The 16,709-nt window shown below is 45.2% G+C and overlaps 1 protein-coding gene across 1 annotated transcript in view; it reads right to left on the bottom strand.

Annotated features, from left to right (window-relative positions):
• Cog6 (conserved oligomeric Golgi complex subunit 6) overlaps positions 1-11,725 on the bottom strand; it is a 30,642-nt gene extending 18,917 nt beyond the window's left edge. Inside the window, exons 1-4 of the mRNA XM_084609076.1 lie at positions 11,168-11,725; positions 9,700-10,067; positions 6,268-6,626; positions 1,758-2,007 (exon numbers count right to left, since the gene is read on the bottom strand). Of these exons, the coding sequence (XP_084465202.1) occupies positions 1,758-2,007; positions 6,268-6,626; positions 9,700-10,067; positions 11,168-11,438 (1,248 nt within the window). The 5' untranslated portion in view covers positions 11,439-11,725. The remainder of the gene's footprint in view (positions 1-1,757; positions 2,008-6,267; positions 6,627-9,699; positions 10,068-11,167) is intronic.
• Between the last annotated feature and the right edge of the window lie 4,984 nt (positions 11,726-16,709).

Below are 16,709 nucleotides of genomic sequence, written 5' to 3'. Positions count from 1 at the left end.
GTTCACATACTTGTGAACTATCGTGGCTTTTTCCAAGATGGGACTGCTCGCAGTCACAGCAGTATATGCAGAGATGGCGAGATGCCTCAATGAAGCTTTTATTGTGTTCCATCAGCCTCTCGTTGAGACATCTGCCTACTTTCCCCATGTAGGTTCGGCCACAGGGGAATGGTATTGAATAAATCACCTTTCTGGATAAATTTAAAAGCTTCTCTGATGCAGAAAACACCACACGCACCCCTGCTTTTTCGAATATTCTTTTGAGGTTGTGGGCGATGACATGCATGTAAGGAATCACTGCCACTTCCTTCACCTGGTCTGGGCTAGCCCCACCGTTGCTTGAACCAACCTTATTGCTGTCTCTGAGCATGTTCTCAGCTACAGACAGCAACAGAGTACACAGGTAGCCAGAACCTTTCGACCGGGTTACCTGGCTATAGAAGCCTAATTCCTCACATGATTTCAAGACAGCGTCGCAAAAACAAGACTTCACATTTGCCCGTTACTCTAGTCTGAAGTCCGCTGAACCAAAAGGAATCTGTTTCCTCGCGGTGAGTGAGCCTAGCACACGTGGTCATCACAAAAGTAAATGCCTAGGTCAACAAATCTTATGAAGTAGTTTACAACACTACGGGTCATGGCGCGATGCGATGCTGGTGCTAGACTAAGTGTGACAGCTTAATTTCATTTATTTGCTGCGCTTGCGCACTGTACGGTATACATATACAATGCGCGCAGCAATAAAGTTTTGTTGAAGTCAGCACCTTATAGTGCCTCCTCTCTTGTCCGTGTACGTTCTTCCACTGTAAGACTGCAAACATGACTTGACAACACGCCCAGCAAGTGGTTTTAAGGAAAATGTGGTGGGAGGACGACCAAAGGCAACGGGAGACCCCCAGCCAAATTGAGGAAAGATTATGGAAGTTTAAAACTCAATCTACCGTTCTTCCAATTACCATGGCTATCAATGCATGAACCGCCATTGCAGTGCCCGTGCTCTCAAGAGGGTGTTCCGGACATTGTTGCTTGCTAGGCAGCCCACATCAAAACCCCTATCTACCTACTGCCCTCGAATGGAGTCTTCAGCCACGAGCCCATCTTGAGGAAATACAAAATAATAAAGCGCAAGCCTTCAACCAGCTATGTTTAGTTTGAATAGAGGGGGCCTCGTGATTCCTTTGTTGGGCATTTGCCATCTCTGCCCACTTATCAGCTCAGGAAAACGCAGGAAAAAAAAAATAAAGGCACCATTCTTTGTAAAGTAACTGTTACTGATGTAAGGTCTCCATCAATTATTTTTCATTTTGGCTCTGTTTCTGCATGAGGCTTGCAAGTCTGTGAGAAAACTGCAAGCTTTCAACATTACTAGGATTAATTATAAACACGAAAAGGCGTCCAATAAAAAAATAAACTGCAAGACATTGTGAAGTTTAATCAGCTGGGCAGGACTGCTAGTGGACCTTAAATCCTTCGCGTGTGACATAGGTGGTGAGCGAGTGTGTGGGTGCCACTGAGCTTGGCTGTATTGTTTGTTTGTTTTTTCATTGAGCATGCTTTCCACTGAGCACACTGCCTTTTAGCTGAACACCACGCAATTTGACACCAATATCCAGTGTAACGAAAACGGATCAGGTTTTACTGCACTTGCGCGCTGCTCGAGACTTTTGTCCTCTGTAAAAACTGGGGCAATGGCTTCCTGCTCGAGCTACTGCACCCGCAACTGCAAGTGGGACGACAAAGTAAGGCAGGCGTCGCACCTTGTCCAACAGGCGTGTACAATGGCACGTGAGACTGTTGAGGAACATCTTGTGCGCCAGGGCAGCAACCTCGTCGAGACAGGTGGCCAGCGCCGTCCCCGCGCCCAGAGTGGCGGCATAGAAGCACACCACCGACCGCAGGCGGCACAGCACCAGCGGGCTGCTCTCGCCCACAGCCAACTGCTCGAGGCGCAGCCTCAGCGGGGAGCACAGGCCTGCCAGAATGTGGTCCAGGGCCGCCTCCCCACCACTGCACACCAATGCCAGATGTTGAAACTGTGTAGCCGTGACCGTGACTGTGACCGTGATGCTGTGCCAACTGCTCCTGGCTGATTGACCCTTTCAAGCACACTGCACACAACTGTGATGCACTCAACAGCAATTTCTTTGTTCCAGGAAGTTGGCACCCTCCGGATATGTAGGGTGCTTTTTTTATTGATGAATGGTGAAAAAAGTGAACAAGCTCCGTAGAATGTCCTCTACTATTTTTCACGGCAGCAAATTTTTGTACCACCAATAATTTTTTTTTTATTCCTAACCTTGTGTGCACCTTGAAAAGAAACCCGATTCCACAATCATTCAAAACTTTGTTTATTAAATCCTGCAACTCTGCTGTTTTTATTTCAAAACACTGGCACTCTGTGCAAAATTTTGCACATGCCCGTAAGTAACCACTGGAGGCCTGGATATACAGTCAGACTTTGGTTACACGAAATTATTGGAACAATGTTAAGCTGTCGTGTAGACTTGGCATTGTATGACCACAACTTTTGCTGACCTGACGCATCGCATTATAAATGCACCTACTACTCTGGCTGCCAAAATTATTTACAACTTTTTTCCCTATATGTTATGAAACTGGCCATCATCCAGTGAGAGTTATTGTTGTTACATATCTTGTGTACTTTTTTTTTTCTTTAAATTATATCTTTATAAAGAGGATGCACAAGCAGCTTGATTTCGCAAACACATCCTAGCAGCCTTTCTTCCAGTTTTTCCTTTCTGTGAGGCAAATGCCGAGCAAAGGTACTGCTGCCACAGAGTGAAAATGGTTCTAAATGGAGTCTTAGCAGAATGACAGGTTGCTGACGCCGTTCTGTTCTTTGTAAAACGCCTTCAGAGAGTTGGAGTAGACATATCTATGGCATATTGTCCTGCAACATATGCAAGGTGCACGTGATGCCTACTTAACATGTAGTGAGCTTGCTTTGAGCTGTGCATATGCATGTCAATGTCGATGACTGAACTCGTCCCAGTTACTACCCCCCTCCAAAACTTTGCTCCAAAATATAAGCAGACGCCAACACATACCGTCCACCCCACTAACTCACTGCAGCACTCTTTTTATGACATGCATATGCACAGCTCAAAGCAAGCTCACTACATGTTAAGTAGGCATCACGTGCACCTTGCATACGTTGCAGGACAATATGCCATAGATATGTCTACTCCAACTCTCTGAAGGCGTTTTACAAAGAACAGAACGGCGTCAGCAACCTGTCATTCTGCTAAGACTCCATTTAGAACCATTTTCACTCTGTGGCAGCAGTACCTTTGCTCGGCATTTGCCTCACAGAAAGGAAAAACAGGAAGAAAGCCGATTCTTCGTTTACGCATGCAGCACTGATGCAAGACTTGAGTGCAGCCATGCCAGCGGCGCACGTCCTGCAGTGATGCGCATCTCACTGGGTGAAAGTGCACCGCTCGCTCGGTGTCACTGGGCCTAACATGCTAAGCAACTGAACAGTAGCGGAAAGTGCTTTCAGACTAGCCACCACTGACCACGGAAATATCTTATCTTGCTAGATGACAGCACGATAACTCCATGCTATTAGAACATAAAATTTATTTTTGTAACACCTGCATTGGCGGCAAAGCACACAAGGCGAGAGCCGCCATGCGCTGACGGCCGTAGGCTGTAGTATGCTAGATTACGTCGTAGCGCACACTTGCACCCAGCCGGATTAGGATTTGGAATGCACTAAGCTGACGCCTACCAATTAAGTACTCCTCCACCACTTCTCATGCCAGACAGTTCCCACTGACCATCGCACAAAGCGAGGAATCCATAATTTTTCATTGTGTATTTGAGACTTTCAAAGTGTAAATCCTACGAACGATCCGCCAGGACGGCATCAATTCATGAAATGCAGGTTGTCACATAAATGGAAGACACATATTCGGGGCTGCTAGAACTTTGTTTTCTACTGAAATAACGACTGGCACTTGAATGAAGCTGTGACAGAGATGAGGCTGTCTCTGTCTTCATCTTCATTTGAGCACATTTTTTTCCCCCTAACGACAACGACGCGAACTTGGAATATGGGCCCAGGGTCCATATTCTGAGTTTGCGTCATTATCGAAGAGTCGCCATCTCACGTGACCTCGAGTCACCTGATTGGTCGAAATGCCGGAACCAGGTGTTGACACTACGGAACCGGAGGAGGTGGCAAAATCATGCTCCAGCGCTTCCACCAATCAGATGGCTCGTGGTCATGTGAGATGGCGACATTTCGATAACGACACAAACTTGGAATATGGGCCCAGTTGGCATAGCCAAGTTGGAAAGCGCTGCCTACTCTGGGGCTCATTTCATACAGAAGGAAGGGTGAAATGGAAATTGAATGCACTGGGAGCCTCACAAGCATGCTTCTGTCAAGTGGACATCCCATTTTATGAACCTAAAAACAATGAACGACTGTTCAATATTTTAGAGGAATTCCCCATGGTGGGGTAGATTTATAGTAGAAGAGTAATTGCTGATTAGCATCCACTCAAGCGCAGCTTACAACTACAAAGGAAAAGTACAAAGTTCTCTCAGAAACTTTGTAGTTGAAGAAAAATTTGTCCTCATCCAAAGTCCGAACCCACTACCACTGCTTGTCTGGGGCAGTCGCTCTACCAACTGAGCTAACCAAGATGGGTCAAACACCCTTCCCACTTCAAGTTGTTATCAATCTCATTTCACCTTACTATTTGACTGCTGGCCACCCTGGGTAGCTCAATTGGTACATCAATTGCCATAGACAGCTGGTGGACCTGGGCTCAAATTCCGGACCAGGACAAATTTTACTTTAACTATGAGGTTTCTGAGAAAGCTGTGTATAAATTTCCTTTGTAGCCGTACAGCTATGCTTGGGTGTGGAAATCAGCAATTACTCTCCTATTACAGTAGAGCCTCGGTAATTTCAATCTGGTTGATATGAATTCGTGAAATTCCCCCGACCAGAGTGCATTGTGTACAATGTGCAAAATTTCTGATGTTCCAAACACTCTCCCGCACCACTACGGATAATAGGAACATGCCAACTGTGACCGCAGCCTCTAGCACTTTGCACTGCCTGCACATTGTTGAATCTGTGATTGCTAATCAGACTGTACGCACTGCGAGCAGTGTGCGGTGTCACAAGGCTTGCACGCCACCAACGTTGCAATTTCGTCATGCTGTACCGTACGCGCTGCGAGAAGTCTACAGAGGCAGGCAAACTGTACATTGCCAGCGTCGCGATCGTCTGTCGTACCTTCTATGCCACGAAAAGTTTGAAGCGGCACACATCCCACAAATTGCAGATGTTGCAACTGTCAGTCGCGCTACATGCACTGTGAGAAGTTAGCGGCGACGGGCACACACGGTCCGCACATCGTTGACTTCGCAATTGCTAGTTGCACAGTATGCACCACGAGAACAGGGAGCGGCAGCATGAAGCCAGCATGTCACCGATGTCGATATCTGTCGCACTATACATGCCGCGGGTGGCGGACTGTGGACAAACGACCTTAATTAAAAAGCCTCGTCGGCCATAAACAGATCTGCGGGAATACGTTTCCCATGCTTCCACATACTTAATTTTGTTCTTCTTAATGACAAGAATTTTCGAGCGATACAAAGTTTTCCGCAACCCCATGAAATTTGTATTACTGAGGTTCCACTGCAAACGATTCAGAAGCAAGCATTAATGAATGCCATTTCTTTAGACAGGCAATAACATAATCAAGTAGCATGCTGTAGAAAAGTAACACTCACACGCATATGTCACATAAATCTCAATGATTGTCTGTTAATTTTTTCTCCACACAAAATTTTATTCCTGCATTGTGCCGCTATTTTTATCTGTGCACTTATGCTACCATGCCCATATTTACACACAGTTTGTCTAGACTTTACCTTTTACTCTGCTGATGCCGTATTTTCAAGCATAAAGTGAAACTTGCTTCCTATTTCTATCTTTTTGCATATGGCACTCATATGCACCACTAAACTACTCTCTCTCACAAAAATACAAAAATGGTCATGGATGTTGCCATGCCTGGCTAGGAGGTTTTTGCCTCTTTTCGTAACACCACTTTGTGGATGTTAAAATAAATTGATTTGTGCCCCCACGGCGCCCAAACCACCTGTAATAAATCGAACAGTGCAGAACACGAGCAGACAAGTGCGGGTGATTAAAGGCAAGGGACAAATAGAGTCCAGTTCAACTAGACAGGCCACCTCTGCCTCCTCCCTGCTTACCTTCCACGCAGTCCTCCACACTGTGCAAGCAGCTGCTCCAAAAGCTCCCGCTCGGAGGCAGCACACTGATGGGCCCAGGCCAGCATGTCGCCCGCATATCGGAGGGGATCCTTGGCCAGAGACTCCAGAGGCCGGGTGCCTCCACTGCCTCGGGTGAGGGCGTCGATGAGGTGGCGCACTACACAGGCACGGCGCGCGTTGGCATACTCATCAAGGGCATAGCCCCACAACAGGGTCCGCTCGCGCAGGGCTCCAAAGGCTCGAGCCAACAGTGGACCAGGCTCGGCTGCAGTGTCAGAGCCGAGCACACGGCACCTGTTTTGGAGCCAGCGGTACAGGCGCTCGTAGGCTGCCTCTTGCTGCAACAACCAGAAAGCGCCCCTTTTTAGCTGCAGCCCCACCCAGCCACCATGCATCACTAATGTGATCTCATAACTGACTGCTACTGCTGCTAAAGGAGTCATGGCCTCACTTACTACTAGCCTGCCTCTAACCCTACTCCACTAGACAATGTGCGCGGTATCTTAAATAAATGACAGAAACAACATCAAAGCACACAATGAAGAAAATGGCAGAAAGATAATGCAGGACATGACAAAAGAAACAGCACATACACCATCCCTGAATGCCATTGATAAGACCCCCCCCAATAGTAAAAAGATAAAATCCAAAAACTTCATAAATAAAATCGCACATAACCAAAGAATGCCAGGATCAGACATAGAATGGTTTGGTTTACAGGGTTTAATATTCCAAAGCGACTCAAGATACAAAGGACATCGCAGTGGAGGGCTCAGGAAATTTCGACCACCCAGGTTTCTTTACTGTTCACTGACATCGCACAGTACACAGGCATCTTGTTGCTCGCCTCTATCAAAAAAATGGCTGCCACAGCAGTTGAGCACCCTAGCCAGTGAGCTACCATGGTAAGACTGACACAGGGTGAGATGACTTAAAATGGGAATTACATAAACCCAAGTGTCATTCATTTAAAAAACTGGAGAATGCCTGCAAAACGAGTGACATAAAAATTGTGCATTGTTGAAGAAAGCGTAAAAATTTCAGACTACTAAATCAAATGTTGATTTAGATAAGAAAGAGGTGCAGATGAAAAGCCCAACCCTTTCTCAGTGATAAGGGCAGACACGTTGCTTATGCATGTCTCGTCATTCCTTGAACAACTTTTTGACCTTCCCCTGTTGGTGATACATGTACAATAAGACCTTGGCATGGAACAGTGCTGTTACATCCATAAAGACAAATGGTTGCCTGAGCACAGGGTTCTCTCCCCACGGTGAGCGGCAGTGGCTAAGCTGTAAAATGAAATGAAAGGCAAACTTTGCATTTTAGTGTGATGGCTGACTTGCACCTGCCGCCAACCTCTCCAACAAATCACCTACCACCGCCCACCTTTCAGGCTTAAAGTTTGCTATACTTGGGAAAAGCTTTTCAACTGTGCAGTGGAAGGCAACCTTCCGAGACTACACAGTGAAAGCTACGAGCACGAGTGGTCGGCTCCCACAAGCACGCTATCTGCACTCGCTCACAATCTACAGAGGCAGGCCAGATAGCTGGCGGTAATGGCAGATGATTGCAGTAATAATGGCAGTATGCGACCTTCAGTGCACCAATACCGATTGCGCTGCTTATGCTTACGTCGTCAGCTATGCTCTTATCACCGTCCTCTACAGTAAAATTTTGTTAATTCAACCTCCGTTAAATCCAAAATTTGGATAATTCAAACTAAGAGTGCAGTCCTGGTTGACAGCCAGTAAGTCTATGGCATCAGACTCTTGTCGATTCTGCCATGGCCGGGCTTGAACTGGTTAACTGGGACAAGGGATGACACAAAACTTGCAATTGCTCAAATACACTAGATCCTGAATTTTATGGAAAAGCAGTGCCTGCGCAACTCAGACATCCATGTTATGGCAGGCGCAACAACAATCCCAAGTCCCCCAGTTTCAGCCTCGTTTCTCCTAAAATCATACCGCCCCATCACTGCCATCAGGCGCGCACATCTACCAATCACGCTGTTTCAGACACTGCCGCACGCGTCACTGGCCTTTTAGTTTTATTTCGAGATGGTGTCATGCCATTCTAATGCCTACGCATATTCTTCTCTCTTGCATCCGCGTGCTTCCTCCGGTCTTCGAGCACGCTGGACCATTGTCGATTGAGGATGCTTCACTGCATAGCAGGCATGTGCAGGTTGCGTTTGACACAACCTTTCCTTCCTGCTTTTCCATTCTTGCTATGTACTTTCACATCTTAAGTTTTGATGTTACAAACTGTATTTTCAGGCTGTTTTTGAGTCGCTAGTTCATTTTACTGTCTTTGTATTTTGTCAGTGTAATTTTTATGTTTAATTCTAGCCTGTATAAAGATACTGTTGCTACCCCCTTATTCCCTACTCCGAACTGGGGCCGTAAACTATTCCGAATAAATAAATAAATAAAGACACAGAGATGCAGAAACATGAAAAAGAGGCAAAGCAAATTCGACACGAACAAGACCAAGCAATGTAAGAATGAGACAGAGTTGTGTGGCAGAAGCGTTAAGAGCTGGCCGAGGCTAGAAGGTGCACCAAAGTCCCCTCTTTCACAGTATCTTTAATCAAACCTGGCTGCACAAAAAAGTAATGCTTTTGCATGCCCACATGTAAGCAGTCCTAAGTGTCTACCAAACTTTTATTTTTATTTTACACATGAAAGCCTAAAAATATTAAAAATGTAACATGACAGCGTGTTCCATGTGCCTGAATGCGCTGCACTCACAGCACTCTCATCCGAAACTTGCTAAAACACAGCCAGATTTGCACTGCCCATAACCAAGCTTTGATTTGGTGTTGGTTCTGTGACAAGTGTCTACAGCTAAAAAGCAAGAACAGCATGCCATCACCACCTACAGACATCTCGCAAACAACATAAAATAAGTGAATAGTCAAAATTTTAATGAGTAAGAAAAAAATGTCTGATTGGGTGTGCATCTTTTACTGCAACCTGCTATTTCCATGCAAAAAGTAACACCTATATTCCACACAAAAACAAGTATCAATAGTAAACATATTTGCATATTTATTACCTTAAAATATTGCAGGCATAAAAATGACCCAGAAGCTACCCAAAAAAATTGCAAAAAGACAAAATTGTTGGCCTTTTGCTGACCAACCTGATTTCTGCCCCGAATCTTAGCTAAAGAAATACTACCCAACTTTTAAGCCCCAAATTTCAGAAGTAAAACCCAAAACAAACAAAGCACTCATGGGAAACGAAAGCAAAACATTGCTTGGCATGTAAGAAAACCACAGCACACTGCAGAAAAATTCCTGGTTTATGCCTGGGGCACCCTTTATCGCAAGAAATAAATAGTCAAATTAAATCCACTGACACCATCTCCACTGTAATCCAGACAAAAAGAAAATCAGCTCACCTGCGCAGCAAGTGATTCCATGAGCTGCAGGCCCGCCTGAGCCCGGCTACTCCGCAGCAGCAGTTTGCAGTGGTCGTGCATACGCCTACTTTGGGCCAGAGCATCCAGGAACCGCTCGTCTAGTTGGTCCCGTCCAACCGGTCCACCTGTTCCTCTCAGCAGGGCCACCTGCTCAGCTGAGGGCTGGAAGGCAGCCAAGAAGCCCTGCGCCGCCTGCTGCCGCCCTTCCAGGCGACGCGCCTCGGCCCGCAGTTGACCTGTGCGAGCTAGAAGGTCCCGGGTGTCCCGCTTCACTGCATCCAACCGCTCCACCATGCCTGCACAGCCTGCTGACATGGCCGCAATGTCCTCGGACAGGGCACTCATGGCTGCCTGCAAAGTTATCATCGGCAAATGCAACTCGGGTGAAATGACCGCACCAGCCTCATTCACAAGTCCCCACAAAACTTTTGCTATTTTTGACTGCTGTTAGTTCAGAATACATGTATGTTGTGCCAGACTAATAAAATTCGTATACTGCTAGGTCCACATCACTTAAGACAGCCTCCCGAGACAAGGGCTATGTTTACATACGACTGGCGAGGGTAGCACAATTGCCCCAAGAGCAAGCCACCCATCACAGAAGCCGCTGCAGCGTTGTCCTCCTGCGAAAATCCCTGCACCAGAAACCTTGAGACAACAGTCTGCTTCAACTGATAAAATGTCAGTTGAAACCTCAGTACAATGTTCTTTTGAAGACTAGGTCAGGCACCATAAATGCCACTACTGTTAAAACCCATCTGACGACTCTAGGAAGATGCCGGGTGATGCGATCAAGCACAAGAATGTCGACCTAGATTGGGACCTTCTGCTTAGAAAATAGTCTAGCCAAGAAGCTGACATTTTTGCAAATGGTCCATTGCACTGATCTTCCTAGCCAAGAAAATAACTTCATGGAAAGGCAAGTAATTCAACCAAGCACTGCAAGGTGAAAAGGTATGTGAATGTTCCATTACAATCGAAGCACTAAAGCATGCATGCAATGCCTGAAAGGAGCTTTCCTCGTCACCTCCTAATAGCTTCCGCAAGATGTAATAACCTGCCCCCAATGGAACAACAATGCGCTAAAAGCGTCGCAGGCATTTCGACTATTCATGTGCGAACATCTAGTCAACCTTTGATAACTTATTTTTCCAAAACTACAACATGCGAGCACTACAAGAAATAATTGCGACAAATTTAATGCCTGTCTCATGAATGAAAATATTTTCTTTTTTCATGAATGACCCTACAACGTATGATGAGGTCTCCTTTAAACTAAAGCTATTGCGATTGTCAATTTTGATCACAATAGGTCACTTAATAGAGTTTCGTCTAAAACGCGTGGTGCCCCAAATTCTCAAATGCCCAAAAGTCCGTAGCACATCTATTTGCGCTCGAACACATGCGCAATAAGTCGGCTTTGCGGACGTATGGACTTCAATGCTACTTGCCTTGAGGTCGCTGAAAGACTGCACGAACTCCTCGTTGATAGCCAGGCTCCGTTTTTCTAGGTCGCCTCGCAAGCGCCGGCGAGTGCGGATGTTATTCTCAGTGAAGAACTCGGACAGAGACCGCAGGGCTTCGATGGTCTCGCGGTCGTTCTCAAGCCGAGCCTCCAGCAACTTGTTCAGCTTGCGACTCAGAGGATTGTTGCTCGAGGACGTTTTGTCGCCGCCGCTGGCCGCCTCAACGTCATCGGGAACCTGCTCAACAGCCATGGATTTGTCGCCAATAAGTATAGCTTCGTGCAAGTTCCTTCCTAGTCGTGGAATGAAAATGGTCACAGCGCGCTACGCGTCTGGCAGGGTGGTGGCACGTAAAAGCAACAGCAGCTCACGCAAAGCGCAACCAGACCTTCTTTATTGGAATGCTCCGTCGCTTCTGCGCATGCGCCAGCAGAAAGGAGCGAGGAGGAATAATTTGCCGGACGTGACGTAAAACTTGTTTTATGTTTTGGCTCCCGCTTCTTGTCGCCGTTAAGTTTTTTCCTTTCTTCGTGTCGCCGTTTTTAGCGATAGGCCGATAGCTGGTCGCCAGTGTCGCCGGCTCCGTGATCGCTCGCGAGTCGCAAGCCGGACTTGGCTCTGGCGATGGTGGCGGATGGGTTTCTTGGCATCGTATTTTGAATATCGTAGCCGAGTGGCCTTGTGTGGCCGTGTTCCTTTCCACTTGTTATAATACTCCTTAAGCTTCGGCCTCGCGTACTGCTGTTCGTCAAGCGGCATGCTGTGATATTCCCAGTCTCCGACCTGTGAACTCTGCGACGCTAGTTCCGCCCGCCCTTGTCAATGGAACATGCCTCAGTATGTTGCAAGTAACTGGTATGGTCAGCATTCCATGTACTTATTTGCATTTCCCGAAATTATACGAGTCACTGCCTTTGGATCATACTGAGGTGTGCAGCGCAACACAAGGGATGAGAAAAACTCGTCTCCGATCGAGTGCGTAGTTGAATGGAATCTCACTGTCATTTTTATCGTTGTTCTCGACTTCGACACCACTATTTAGTAGCAGTGGTAAATTTTAATTACCTGGAAATACCTGTATAAAAAGGCCGGTTGGAGCCTGTAATTTGTACGAAATTGCCTCTCTATCCTGGATTTCAAGAGGTCGGTTATTGCATCCGGAGCGCAATTGTTTTGCCATTTTCGTTGCCTTTATCGGATGTACAAACACGGAATTCGGTGTCCAATTGATGCAGGCAGCTTGGCACAGCTAATCTATTATGAAGCTCCGGTGCGGTAGCCAGCCCGGAACTAACCGGGAAATAGAACCTCAACCGGGAAGGCCAGCTATTCATCACAGCTCTGAAGCGACTCGCTGCCGGCCGACTGGACTAGTCATGCAACCGTGTATATTCTCAAGTAAACTTCTGTACTTAGGAGTGCCGGGAGGTAGAACGCCCGCGCAAAGAAAAAAATGCTCTCCACATCTCCCGACGCAGTCCTGCCTCTAGTTTTGCTCCTAAAGTTAAACGCTCGAAGCGCAAGCTGTGAAATTCCTGCTATTTTTGCACAATATTTATCTTCCAGCTGCTCTAGCTCTAGACAGTTCTTGTGTCGAATTCCTGTTCTTTCTTTTTTTTTCAGAAAACATTCCACGGCATCCTATTCAATCGATGTTATTTCTACTTCCCCTGTTGCGCTTATCAATGTAGACAAGCATGTAGATTAGTGTCAAAACAATAAATAAACAGTGCTGCATTCTTGATTCCATCTTTGTCCAGTCATTGCCCTTGCGACTAGTTGCAGCATGCACCAAAACAAAGTTTGCCAGTAATTATTTCCTCTGTCTTAGGGAAAACAGGCTAGCTGTGCAAGCTGCAAAGATATGGACTGATATCCCTTCATATTGTTTCACACAATCATGCTAATGATGTGTTGCATTTTCAAAGATTTAAGCAGTCTGCTTGCATGCACAAGGCGGAGCATTTATTGCGGACTGCATATTGGTTGTGTAGTGTCAAAATACACACATGCATCTCGATTTCAGGACATTCAATACCCTCGGGTGGTTGCAAAATACTCCAATTGTCATGATAGCCAATTGCAGCTATGGGATAAAAAAGGTATAGGGACATAAATCATTGCAAGAGTAGCAAAACTGCGTAAATTTGCACTGTTAAAAATATTAAACACTACACAGTGAAAGTAGTTTTGCTAGAACCATTGCTGTGACTGACATGGCAAACAGTGCTTGTTGCCTTTAGTGATGTGTTGAGCACAAGGCCTGCATGGAGATTTTAATCCTGTCAGTTAGGCAGAGTTATGTCCTGTTTTTGTTGTGTTATCATACATGCAGGCCAAGGTAATGCCATATGGTCCTTGTTTCCAACATGCAATTCTGAAAAAGTGACTGCCAACACAGGTCCGATGTACACCGTCCCACTGCTGACCGTGTATATTCCTAAGTGATGTCCAAGTCTTGGGCAGACACTAATCGACGCAGCTCACAAAGCAACATTCCTGCCAAGGTGGTTGCCTACCATAAAACCCACATGCCATAGCTGCCATTCATGGCAATGGCAGCCCAGAAGTAATGAAGTGCTGACAAAACACATTTGAGATGTTCAGCGAGTTTACACAAGAGGGAGTTGTTAATATGGTTAATTAGTCATCCAGTGAAATTTACACTGTATTTATTTTGTTAAACAAAGCTCCTTTTGTGAAGTGAAACAAGCTCCTAGTAGCCACAGGCAAAAAGTAGGCAAATGGCTATACATATTGAAATACTTATTGTGAATTGTGTTTTATTGTCGGATTCCTTTGAAGGGACACTAAGGAGGATGGAAAGCAGGTTTCCTGCATTGCTAAGATACAGTGTTCTAATCTTAAAGAGACCACACGAGTCGCTTTGGGACTTTAAATAATATTCGTGATGACGTTGCCCGCCTGTCCCTTATCGCATACATCTGGTTTTTGCCTATGCCCAATTTCTTCTTTACCGCTTTAAGGCTTCTCCCGTTCTTTACAGCATGTTCAATTTTCTCCATGTTATACTTCCTTATATCAGCCACCTTGCGCTTATTGATTAGCTTTGATATCTCAGCCAATTTGATCTGGTCTGTTCGATTGGAAGCTTTCATACTCTTGTGTTTCTTAATCAAATCTTTCGTCTCTTTAGACAGCATACCGGTATCCTCAAACCGGTATTTGTCATATTGATCGTATTTATATGCTGTGAGCAAGAACGTTCTGATACATTCTAGCAATGCTAGGAGGAGAAAGCTGTCTTATTGAAAGGTCAGGACACTGATTGTGGGAAGGTGCTGCTGAGAGGTTTGTGATGAGCAGAGCCTGTTTAATTCATCAGCAAGCCTCACTGCACCATAATTACGATATGACATGAACGGCCAACACTGTTAAGTTGCGCTGACATATTCATGTGTTTTATGCATGCACAATGTCCGTCATTTTTGGTTGCTGAGTGGGCTTACACATATTTTTGATGTGATACCCAAAATGTGAGCTCTTTTTTTTTGCCTTCTCTCGTGCAGATGTCCGTGCTTAGGCTACACATGACCACCTCTCTTGCATATGCTCTGGTCGACGGCTGGCAGAGATGCCCGTTTAGGTAACTTTTGGGTCGTCGAACATCGGACCTTCACATTTGGATGAATCCACCGTCAACTGGTTAAAGGAGAATGATTCTCTCCTTGCTCCTCCAGGAGAGAAACCTAGCACATCTAATCTGACCCCTACACGCCCTTTTTTTTGTTGACCGAAGGTGTGGCCGTATATATGAAATAAATAATTGAAGCCACAAATAAATCTCTGCAATCTGCAAAATATGCTTGCACATTTAATGCCATTACGTTTAAAATAGCGAACACATTTCGTGACATTCTGTGAAATGAAATGCATGTCTGCTAATTATTGCGATTGCTGTATATGCTGTACCAGTGTACCTGGGCAGCTGTTTTCCCTCTTTGTGGTGAATTTGTCAGTCTTCTGTTGGAGCAAAGATTGTGTTACCTCAGAATATTTTCTTACATGCATCAGTGCATACTTTGCTTGAATGCTTCAGTGCACCCTTTTAAAGGGACACTGAGTACAACTCCATTGAGTCATTGGTCTCAGTAAATATTTGATTATTTCTCTCATTATGGCTGTGTTGTCTGGCAGCAGTCGTGGCATATAGTATTTATTGGTGAGAAAATTTAAATTAGAAGCCTTCCCATGAGTCGATTCATGATGACCTTGCTGAAAAAGACGTGTCACTGCCACATTAGAGTGGATCATGACACAATATATCTTGCAGTAATCTGAACCAAAACTTCTGTGTGGAAGCATGCAATTTACTTGCAAAATTGGCCGGCAATGGCAGCATCTTTGTTCTGTTTTTTGGTCTTTCCATCCTTTTAAAACCTCTGCTTTCATTTTAAGTGGTCTCTTTAATGGTTTGTGGGGTTTAACGTCCCAAATCGACTCGTGTGGTCTCTTTAAGATTAGAACACTGTATCTTAGCGATACAGGAAAACTGCTTTCCATCCTCCTTAGTGTCCCTTCAAAGGAATCCGACAATAAAACACAATTCACAATACGTATTTAAATATGTATTGCTATTTGCCTACTTTTTGCCTGTGGCTACTAGGAGCTTGTTTCACTTAACAAAAGGAGCTTTGTTTAACAAAATAAATACAGTGTAAATTTCACTGGATGACTAAATAACCATATTAACAACTCCTTCTTGTGTAAACTCGCTGAACATCTCAAATGTGTTTCGTCAGCACTTCATTACTTCTGGGCTGCCATGAATGGCAGCTATGGCATGTGGATTTTATGGTAGGCAACCACCTTGGCAGGATTGTTGCTTTGTGAGCTGCGTCGATTAGTGTCTGCGCAAGACTTGGACATCACTTAGGAATATACACGGTCAGCAGTGGGACGGTGTACATCGGACCTGTGTTGGCAGTCACTTTTTCAGAATTGCAGTGTTGGAACCAAGGAGCATATGGCATTACCTTGGCCTGCATGTATGATAACACAACAAAAACAGGACATAACTCTGCCTACCTGAAAGAATTAAAATCTCCATGCAGGCCTTGTGCTCAACACATCACTAAAGGCAACAAGCACTGTTTGCCAGTCACAGCAATGGTTCTAGCAAAACTATTTTCGCTGTGTAGTGTTTAATATTTTTAACAGTGCAAATTTACGCAGTTTTGTTACTCTTGCAATGATTTATGTCCCTATACCTTTTTTATCCCATAGCTGCTGTTGGCTATCATGACAATTGGAGTATTTTGCAACCACCCGAGGGTATTGAATGTCCTGAAATTGAGATGCATGTGTGTATTTTGACACTACACAACCAATATGCAGTCCGCAATAAATGCTCCGCCTTGTGCATGCAAGCAGACTGCTTAAATCTTTGAAAATGCAACACATCATTAGCATGATTGTGTGAAACAATATGAAGGGATATCAGTCCATATCTTGCACAGCTAGCCTGTTTTCCCTAAGACAGAGGAAATAATTACTTGGCGA

The sequence above is a fragment of the Amblyomma maculatum genome, chromosome 7 (genome assembly GCF_055883805.1).
Source record: "Amblyomma maculatum isolate TAMU_Amacu chromosome 7, ASM5588380v1, whole genome shotgun sequence".
Taxonomy (NCBI): domain Eukaryota; kingdom Metazoa; phylum Arthropoda; class Arachnida; order Ixodida; family Ixodidae; genus Amblyomma; species Amblyomma maculatum.
The sequence above is the reverse complement of the archived record's forward strand: the minus strand, read 5'-3'. Positions and strand labels throughout refer to the sequence as shown.